This window comes from Psittacula echo (assembly GCF_963264785.1).
Source record: "Psittacula echo genome assembly, chromosome: 1".
NCBI lineage: Eukaryota > Metazoa > Chordata > Aves > Psittaciformes > Psittacidae > Psittacula > Psittacula echo.
The window spans coordinates 87663931-87674861 of NC_137735.1; the positions used below are offsets into that span (position 1 = coordinate 87663931).

A 10931-nucleotide genomic window follows, 5' to 3' on the forward strand; every position below is an offset into this window, starting at 1 on the left:
CGCTGCGAGGGTCTGCACTGATGGTCACTGGGGAAGCTCAGGTTTATCACCGAACAACTTAAAATGCTGCTGGGATATTTTTGCCATTGGCCCACGTTCACCTTCATTCTCAGCACAATTCCTGTTTCTTCAACCAAATTTCCCTGTGGCTGGGTTTGTTAGGGATTTCTTTTTATTTATTGCCCCCCCTTCCCATTTTTCACTGTGCAGCAGCTGTGCGCTGCAGGTTTCCAGAGCCATTCAGAGACCCTGTTTTTGTGAGCGCTGTTATCCTTGCAGTTTTGCATCACTCTGACAGCCTCGTGGGCTTTCTGCAGCAGAAGTGTCTGCAGAGAGCTGAAAGCTTGCAGCTGGTGGCACCATTCCCCCCTGAGCAGGGATCCATGTGCTGACCCCAGGCTTTGTGTACTCCTCCACCTGCTGCATGCTGCAGTGAGGTCCTCCCAGCATGAACTTGGGATTCAGTTTGTGTAAGGGGTATCTGGACCCTCAGCATTGTGTGGGCTTTGGTCCCATGCATATACATACAGCCTAAGAAGGGCAGAGCTGCTATATCCTGCTGCTTCTCTTCTTTTTTGAGGTGAAAGCACCTAGTGCATGTCTTGTCCCATTAAGTCACGGGTGCTTAGATTTATTTCTGTCCCATTTGGAGAAATCAGTCTGGTTTTGGTTCTGCAATAGTTTGACAGTCACTTCTGGGTAACAGTTTGAGTCAAATGCTTTAAAAACACAGGGAACCAAACAGAAGTGGGTAAATGTTTTCTACATTCTTTTATTTTTGTGTCTGGTTCTTACTAAGTGTCTGAGGGGAAAAAATAAAAAGGGTATGAGTGATGATTCGTTGCTCTGTCTTTGGAAAAGGTCCAGACTGTAGAACAGGGCTAAAATGCCAGGAAAGAGTTTGCTGCATAGAGGCAGGCTTATAATATTTGATTTTATATGTTCTCTGGGTAACATATTTTCTTTGAGATCCCGGAGAAGTCATTTTAGATCTTTATTCAGCACAGCCTCCTTGGTCTTCTTCTCAGTGTTCCTTATATTTAGAAAGGTGAAGTGTGGTTCCCAAATTAAATCGTTACTGAGATGGACTCCAGCCAAGAAGTTCCACGGTTCAAGCCATAAGGCACAAGAAACATAGGAGCAAAACAATGGAGTTTTATTTTGCATTTCATTTGGCAGGGTGAGGAGAGAGATGGCCTTGAAAGATTCGTATTCTTGCATAGCTCTAATGAATTTCAAAAGATGGTAATGACTGTTTTCTCACTTTGCTTAAGAATTAAAAGCACACCCAGAAACACTGGAAATGTCAGGACTGCCAAATTTTCCTTAGTTCCAAGTAAGGGTTTGTGTTTGGTGCTCTCAGAGATGCTTACAGTAGCATTAGCTGAAGTGGACTGATCCTTCACCCTTTTGCTGAACGTGCTTGTCCCTGCTGCAGCTACAAAGGCAAAGCTTGCAGCAGCCTGGCCCCAAGCCAGGCTCCTCTCCCCAGTGTCCATGCGTTACATCCCTTATGTCAGCCTCTCAACCCACTGACCTGGAGCACTTTCCCTGGATGGGACAGTTCTGCATGGCTCCTCTGAGGCTGGTTTGCCCTGCAAAGCTTGCTACAGGGTGAAGGTCTAACACAGCCGGGATATGAGTGTGCCCATGAGCCACAGAAACATGTTCCAGGAAACAAGAATATGCTTCCCTTCAACCGTGGCTGTGGCCAGATCTTCTGTGATGCGGCGCCGTGGAAAGCAGGGCAGCTGGTGCCTGCAGCTGGGGGCACGTGAGCGTGAAGCCATTTGCTGGTGATGCTCTCCAGGGCTGGGGTGACTCTGTCCCTGGCTGCTCCATGGGCTGCCTGCCAGCCAGGCAGGACCTCGCTGCTTCCCCCGCGGAGCCACTAAAGCAGCGAGATTTAGACGTAATGATATTCAGCTGAACTAATAATTAAAAATTAACTGTCCCTGCTAAACAGCATATTAAGCTGTGCCCTTACACTGGGAACAAATGTATCCGAGCAATGAAAACAAACAGCCAGCAAGTCAGGCTCTTGGTATCCCCTCTCCAGCTTTCTAAAAGGTGCTGTAAGCTTGTGTTGAAGTCACTTAGTTTCCATGGTGGTGTTTGGAAACAGCATGTCCTTTCCCTGATCAGCTAACCTGCTGCAGGCATTGATGTGGAATCAGCCAGAGCCAGCCCCTCTGGAAGCCAGACAGAGGATCTGCCACAGACCTGGTCTGCACCGAGCACTGATGCACCGGGCATCCCTGACATACAGTGAGAGCTCAGGAGAAACGGCTTATTCCCAGGCAGGTTATGCTAGAGCATCTCTCCATGTAACACGTGTTGGGGTACTGAAACTCTGCAAAACACATGGGATTTATTTGGAATTGGATGGCTTGCACACTCCTGGCTTAATAAGGTTTTAAGGCTCCATTTCCATAACCAGGGTGCATGCACCAAGATATCTTTTGATGTCTTGAGGGACTCTCCAAGGCATGGTATATAAGGCTGGTGGTGGAGCCACGTGTCCCTTTCACTCAGCTGACTGTCAGCACTGAACCTGCAAATGAGGGTCTCTACCGCAGACTGGTTTGTAGGAGATTCAACTCCTTGCTCACAGAGGAACTTTGAGCTTCCACAGCAGAAGCTTGGGCTTTCCAGGGAAAAAAGACCTGGATTCTCTCAATGCCTTTTTTTCAAAACCTTGCAAGAAGCTCAAGAAACGCCATTTATATTTCTTCTTAAAATAATGTAAGTGCCAGTAAAAGATTTCGTGTTGGAGGCAAGAAAAATAGCATGGGAGAACCTTCTAACCTAGTCAACTCTCATTTCTTAAACTGTCTTGCTGAATTATCATTGGCCTAAGCTTATATTCTTCTCTTCCTCTCCTGAAAAATTTGAAGTTCAGGCATTCTGGCAATCATCTATTTTTAGATTATCCCCTACTTGGGCACAAAAATGCAGCGATCACTAAGAACATGAAAAATTCTTAATAGAAAATTTTAATTGCTAATTTTGGGTAGCATGTTTATTCCAGGCCCTTTGTTTCAGAGACAGAAGCAGCAGAAAGGTGTTAAGCAACGCACAATGCAAGTCTCTAGCTTGATGGAGACCCTTCCCCAAGAGGAGAACTGAAAACATCAGACTGATGTTGAAGAAAGAAAGAAGAGGGAATGTGCTGGATCTAATGACTGTAAGGAAATAACCTATGATGTTTACAGTCACTGTCTCTAAATGGGGCCAGGAATGAACCTGATCTACAAGACACTTGAAAAGGTGAAAAGTGAAAGAGCCACCAGTGGCACATGAGCTTGTGAGAGGCCCTTTCCAAAGGCACTGCTGAGGCCAGATGCTTCAGAGGATTCAGAGCAGGACCAGCCTTTGATACTGAGTAATGGGAACAGCCAAAATTACATTAGACAGGTTTAAAAATAAGGTAAAACAAGGTCACGTTCTCTGGTGCGTCGTGCCCAAAGTCAGCCACCAGAGAGGCATTTCTGCAGTGGAGAGGTTTAATCTGGGGCTCCAGGGTTTCCACAGCTTTACTTGAAAAAGTGGATGCATCCAAAGGAGGGAAGATGGTCTCACAAGGGACCATTTCATGAGCGTTGATGCTGATTCCCACATTAACTAGCTCTTCTGAGAGCCACTTGGCAGCCATCATTTCCCACTCATGTGCCTTTATGTGCTCATACTTGCACATTACGCAGAAGATTAAGTCTGACCTGGACCCACAAAATGAGGAATCACTCCCCAAACCAGCCAGGCTCCCCCTCACAACCTCCCTCCTCAGGAGCAGAGTCCTGCCAAGGTGGGAAGCAACCTCCCTCAACCCCATCTTCCAGCCCACCCGATCGGAAATAAAACCTGCCACACACACACACACACACAACGTGGTTTCCTTTCATACTTTGTAAAGCTTTTATTTTTTATTATTATCTCCTCCTTTTAAGCATCCCTTTAAGGGTGAAATGAAGTCCAACCATTTACAGAGAAAATGATTTCAGAATGTACATTTGATTTATCCTTACAAAAAGTCCATTATTACTTGCTGTTTATAAATTACAGAGTGGAAAGGAGCTTTGCAGACGCTCTTATTTTCTATTTGATTTTATTTTTGGCAAGTCCACGCATCCTTGTGCCGAAGCAGGGTGTTCTGGAGCCACCCCAGGGGCAACACCACCAGTAGGTCCAGGTGGACCACAGGCTCAGAAGTGCTGCTGGACTACCTCTGGGATGAAACTTGATCATCATCCGCACAGGAAGGAAAAAACAGTGGTTTGAATTCTCAGTCTCAGAGTTATTTCACATCCCTTCTTAATCCATTATCTGTAGTCCCCAAAGCTTTAAATGTCAGTGTATTGCATTAGAAACAGCTCTCCTTTCTTGGTGCTGGATCTGAGCCCCTCCTGCCACCCCCTTACCTCCAGCTCCCCCTCTCTTTCCATAATAAGAGCGAGATTTTCCAACGTCTTAGAAATCAGAGTGATGATTTTTTTGGGAGGGGTGGAGAGAACACAATAATGGAGGGATTCAGGATCCATTTTCCCATTCACTTCCCTCCTTTCTTGCCATGGTTTGAGGTCAGTGAAGCCAGGATGAGCCATCCCTTCCCTCTTCACCACCAGTGTTCACTAATAGGACCAGGAGTGACCCTGGACACGTATCTTCACAGTGCAGAGGCATAGCAGCCGCGGAGATTGCTGTCAGGAGCTGGGAGACAGGGAGAGAGCCTGGGAGATATTCAGGAGGGGAAAAGACACTCGCGTCCCACGAGGACACACCAAGGAGGGCAGAGGGGAACAGATACCCGTTCTGCTCTGACACTCTCCCTCCACCCCAACTTGTACAATACCCAGAAGCCACAAGGTATCCTTGTTTACCTGTCAGAGACATAAGAGCAGGTTGGCCTGAGCTGCATGACAGCAAACACCTCAGGAGGATGCAGGGATCAGAGAAAGCAACAGCAAGAGTGGACATGAGTGTGTTTTCCTTCACACCAACCACACAGGCACAAAAACATTCCATCTTTTCTGTCTGCCACTTGGGTATGGCATTACCTCAGTCCTTCAGAGAGGCAAAGACAGCCAACCTGCCCTGTTCCCTCTGCTTTAGCAAGCTCACCTGCTGCAGGTCCGTCCAAGCCCATGTCCTCCCCTTCACTGAGAGCAAAAGAGGAAGATGACTTCCCTGGTCCAAAGCCATGCATAGGCACACAATCCCTTTTTTTTTGGTGGGAAGCACAAAGGCAGACAAGAACAGAGATGGGCAGACAGAGAGAGCAAGGCTTGGGGATGGCACACACTGCTTCATCTACTACCTTTGTACCAGTTAATTTGAAGGTGGAAAGGTTTTTGGGAAGAAAATCAGAGAGGCTGAAGAGAGCTGCAGGGAAAGACTGGTGATGCTTTTCCTCCCTCCACATGCCAGCTTTGCTGCCAACGTGACAGTGGGCACGTGGCTCTGCTGCACATGGCTGCAACAGCCAACAGACACTGGGCTCTGGTAGTCTGATCTCAATTCCAGTGCAGGGGCAGGACAGAGTTTTCTAGTCCTTCCTTTCTCAAACCCGAGGACCTGGTTCAGACAAGATCAAGGAGCCGCAATGCTCAACTCAAGAGTTCAGCACTGGGAAATGAGGATCCAATACAAACCTGCCTTCTTTGCTGTTCTCACCATCCCACAAGGGTTCCCTCTTGTGGAGGTTGTCTGGGAGAGCGGCTGACCTGGTTACAGATGTGTCAGCATGGCGGCACAGGCAAGGCTGGACAGAGGGCAAACCATCACCTTGGGAAATCACCATGCAAAAGTCAGCTTGCTAGTACCCGTCCCCTCCAGGGACAAGAAGGAAGATTTTAATGACAAGCACTCTAGCTCCCTAAGGATAATAAACACAGGGTTAGCCAGACAAATTAGATAGAAACGTTGACTGGTTTGGCCTTAAATCAAAAAGTGCTTAAATGACTCTTGAGAAACAAAAAAGAATGCATTTCATCTGTAAAGCCCCTTCCTCCCACCACAACAGAAGTCTGTTTTATATTTAATTGCCTAAGAATAAGGAAGTGAGTAAGTCCAGGAGGAAGACAGGGCCAGAATCCTGCAGGAGAACCCCAGCACTGCTATTCCAGCAGGACCTTCTCCTCCTGCCCAAGGGGCCAGAAGGGAGAAGCAATTCAGAGGGAAAGATGGAGAATGATGGAGCAAATAATGGAGGAGAGGCGAGAGAAGGCAACAGGCCGTAGTTCAAGAACAGGAGATGCAGATATTGCAAGCGTGGGCTCATCGGGAACTCCCAAGATACCTCAGCAACAAAACAGTGACATGCAGTGCACTAAAAATCCACAAGGATGCCTATTAAAGGGAAGGGCTGGTATCAAAGGGGAAGCTGCTCCCACTACAGAAGAAAACAAGGTGCAGCTCCAGCACACATGCACTTTAGCCCCTGCTTTATGGGGCTCTGGTGCTGCCAAAACACCCAATCACTGCCTTGTCTTTTGTTGTCAGCAAGGCCTGCCATTGGGCTTGTGGTGTTGTCACTTAGATAAAGCAAAGCCACAGGTCTGAGAGTAGACCTCAGGCTCTTTTGCAAGAGTGACAATGAGAAACAGCTCCTTCCTTCCATACTTTTCTGCTACTGAATCCCGTGAGCTAACACACACCTGCTCTCCTCTGGCTAACCCTGGGGAAAGCACGTTCCCCTTGTGCTGCAGCCTCAGTGCTGCTGCTCTCATCTTCTTCAATGTAGGCTCCTCCTTTGCCAGCTCGGTCCCCATTTCTCTACCATCTCTCTACACTAAACACCTCCACACAGCTGCTTGGCACAAGGACCCCATGATTCTGAAAGACTCCCTCCTGCTGCATCAACAAATCTGGACTTAGAAGAGCCACAGCTTCTCTTTGGGGAAAGAGCATTCTGCCTTCCAAAGCTGCCCTTCACTGAAGTTCCCAAAGGAGCTTTTCTACCTGTGAGAAAAACACAGCATGAACAACAACAGAAAGAGGATCTTTTTCATCTAAGCAGGCATTATAGCACATGAGATGTGGAAGGAGCTAAGATACACTTCATCTCAGTTTGATCAGAAAAAGATGTTCGTCTTCATTCTGCTCTAGTCTCGGTCTTATTTGGCAATCAAGTTATTTTTGTTGATGCTTTTCACTGCTCTAAATATGGGAATAGGAAGGAAAAAGAGAGATTCAAAGACAGGCATTAGGCACAAGGGTGGGAATGGGCTGGACAACACAGGAATGTGGAGCCCTGATGGCGTGAGTTAATGGCAATGGAAACCCTCCTGCTTCAGCATGGCTGGCCTGATTTCAGGGTCACTCCTTCTTATGCCAACATTTTCCTCCTCCTCCTATGATCCTCACTTCTCTGCTTGGAACATGAGCTAGTCTTTCCACTGCAAGGCTAATAGAGCAAGTTCATCATGTTTGTCACCCTCTGCCTGCTACAGCCCAGGCACTGGGCACCCCGTCAAGCCATCTGCTAGGGAAGGGTGGTAAGGGTGGAGACATAGATCTGCTTCCTCAATGAGCTGAATCAATTCAATATGATGACAGGCCAGATACTGACTGTACCCATCACTGTCAAACACAAGATAAACATCCCTGCTCCTCTGCATGGTCTTGTCTGCATGGCCCAGGCTGCACACACTCTCTGGATAGCATCATGGTCCCAGAACAGTCTCTTGGCCTAGAGTGAGTCTGTCCATGGCTCCATGAGCTCCCTCACACCTGAACAGCAGATGGATCCTGTGCCTTGGCAGGCTTTGTGTTTCCCCACAGCAGCCTTTGCTGACTCAGAGCTATGCCCTTCTCCTCTCCCTTTTACCCCACAGCAAGAAGGAACAGCCAACACATGTAAGCACCAACCCTGCAGCAGGCACAGCCCACAAGATTGCAGAGGCGGCCAAAGAGGCACACAACAGTCCCATGTGTTTTAGCACTGCTCTGCTATGAGTTCCCCAAAAAGTCATCCATGCCAAGACGGAGATTGCAGCTCCCAGATCCCCCCATTTTCTAAGAGCACACACACCCAAGCCCAACTCTGTCCCCTTCCCTTTCAGTACTGGTAACGAATGCCCACGTGCATACCAAAACCATGCATGTTAGCGCTCATGCACATAGGAAACCATGCACTTGTAAACATACACTCCCACTGTCTGATTAATTCCCCTGAAGCTTATACCAGCCCCAGCAGAAGCATGTACTGCAGGGAAGATGCTTCAGCTTCTGTGGGCCAAGCCAGTGCAGTGTGGTTGGGGCAGGGGCGAAAAAGGAGTAAGAGAAAAAAAATTAATAATAATTAAAAAAAAAAATAATAAAATCACCTTTTTCCTCTGCTTCCTGTCTGCCTGCTCCAGGGTTGGTAGAGCATCAGGGCAAGATACAGCCCAGGACAGATGCACTGAGCCTGTGGGAAGAGGCTGCATCTTGGGGAGAACTGCTTGGAAGCAAAGGATTTCCCTTCTCCAAAATACAGTTTGAACACAGAGGTATACGAAAAATAAACGCATACTGAGATGCTTTTGCACATTCACTCATCCAAAAAATGCCTGTGACACACATCTGCACACGTGACCACTCGCATCAGTTTGTGCCTGCTGACTCGCATGCTCACTGAATAGCTCAAGCTTGCATCTGTGCTTGCTCCAATCCACAAAGGACAAGGGTGGACAGGAGCAGCTGCCCTCTCTCCCCATGGAACCCTCCCAGCCTCCCGCAGAGGAAAACCCACCAGCTGGCTGTAGAGTCTCTCCAGCCAGCAGGAGAGGTCCAGGAGATGCAAGAAAGTCTTTATCCTACCGCCAGAGCAGGTCCCCACCATCTCTCCTCCACCTGCCCACAGCTCCCTTCCTATAAGTGTGTCCCCAGGAATCACTCTGGGATGAAGGGAACAAGAGAAGGAAGGGAGGGAGGGCAGAGACCCCAGAGAAATGGCACATCCCACCCAGAACCAAAGAAAACAAAGAAAGGAACAGATGAAAACAACCGACTCTTTCCCTTTGTTGCGAAGTTCTGATTTCCCATACGAGCCCCAGTGCCCTCACCCAGCACCTTCCACTTTTCGGTAGGGGTTCTCCAACAAGTAGCGGAACCGCTGGTAGTTCTTGAGCAGGTACTTGGGAGCATACATCTGCTCCTTGGGGTCAGCAGGAGGATACTCCTGCGTAGTACCATCAAACCAGCCACCAGTCCGGATCAGCTCCCGGATATAATTGAGGTCTCGTTTATCCTCGTAGTCACCCCAGCGGGGGAAGTCCCCGTTCTGGGCCGACACCAGTTTGAAGTAGATCCCCTCTGGGGTGAAACACCAGGAGCAGTGCCAGCCAGCAAAGTGGAGGGGGCTGCCCAGTGACCACTGCACCAGGATGTGTCCTGTGCTGTTCTCGTACTGCCGAAAGCCAGGCATGGTGTAGTACTCGCGGCGCCGCAGACGGATCCCGTCAGTAGCATAGACAGCCTGGAGCATCCCCATGGTGCAGCCGGAGACCACCTCCAAGGTGCCTGGTTGCTTCCAGAAGAAGCCGTAGAGTGACTTGCGCATATGAAAGGCGAAGGGCTCCGTCCAGCCATCATAGAGCTTGAGGAAGAGCACGCCATCACGGGCTGGGATCTCATCGGCGTCATCGATGATGAAGACATCATCCGGGCGCAGGTTGCGGAGGCGCGAGATGCCGTCTCGGGTGAGAAAGGTACGCAGGTAATCGTCGGCAATCCAGCCATCCTGGCGGCCTCCAGGCGGGAAGTGGTCCAGGAAGACATAGAGCACTTTGTGGCGGATGTAGTCGAAGGAGCCGTTGAGGAGCATCTCACGGAACTTGAGGGGCCGCGGCTCTCCGTAGGCTGTGAAGTTCGACTCGCACACCACGAAGGCATCCACCACGTCTCCCAGCTCGTGGAAGCGGACGTCCAGCAGATCAAACTCATGGTTGACGTTGATAGCGTTGATGACGCGCCGGGGGACCTCCCGCGGCACAAGGCGGTCCTTGGTGGGCAGGTTGGAGTACTGGACCACGGTAGGGACCCCGCAGCTGGGGCCGTGCCAGCCAGGCAGGCACACGCACTCTACCCACTTGCGCCGCTTGGTCCCACTGGCGCTCAGCGGCTTGCGAGCTGGCCGCCCTGATGCCACGCCATCCGCTCGCTCCTCCAGCCGCCCTGCCACGGGTGGCTTCTCCAGCACCTTGGTGCCTGGTTTAAAGCAAATGCCACCGGCTTTGGTACGGACAAAATACTCTGTTGTGTCTTCTGGCAGCACAAACTCGGCTTTGTGCAGCTCTTCGCTGGCTCTGCTGGGTGGCAGGGGCTGGAGCAAGGGAGAGTGCGAGTACAGGGGTGTGCGGAGGAACTCTGCACCCCCCGGCTCAGGGCTGACCTGAGGTGTGACGGGGGCATTGTTCCAGAAGAAGCTGGAGACAAGGTTGGGACTAAGCGAAGCCAGCTCCCGGGGGAAGGTGACATAGGAAAGGGCCTTGAGGAAGTGCAAGAAGGAGATGAGGCAGAGACCAGCCATGCAGAGAGTCAGAAAGAGCTTATGGCGTCTCATCTTCATCCTGTGGAAAAGCCATGAAAAGGAAAGTCACATTCAGTAGTTACTGAGGTGCAAAAAGCTTACCACTGGCAGAAGGACAGGCTGGGGATGGCAGAAAACTGGTCTAAATTCAGCATGCGTCTTCGAGACTTGAATCCAAGAATACTCCCCCCACTCCTGCCATCTTCAGTGGGCTTTTTGCCTCAGCTGGGTTACACCAAGCTGAACCTCTCCTAGAGGAGTCACAGTCTTATAAACTCACAAAGACAAGAAAGGCACTGGTGACAGGGTAGAAAAATGGGAAACTCACAATAACAGGAATTCATGATCTAGCGAACTCACCACACTTGGCAGATTTGTCCCTATTCATCGGTGGAAACAAAATGAACACAGGCCTCCTCAG

General features: G+C 49.6%; 1 protein-coding gene across 1 annotated transcript; it reads right to left on the minus strand.

Moving 5' to 3' along the window:
• Positions 1-9040: 9040 nt before the first annotated feature.
• Positions 9041-10549, minus strand: MGAT3 (beta-1,4-mannosyl-glycoprotein 4-beta-N-acetylglucosaminyltransferase; the record flags this gene model as incomplete). Its single annotated transcript, XM_080635942.1, has 1 exon — positions 9041-10549. The coding sequence occupies one exon, from the start codon at positions 10547-10549 to the stop codon at positions 9041-9043; it is 1509 nt and encodes a 502-aa protein (XP_080492068.1).
• Between the last annotated feature and the right edge of the window lie 382 nt (positions 10550-10931).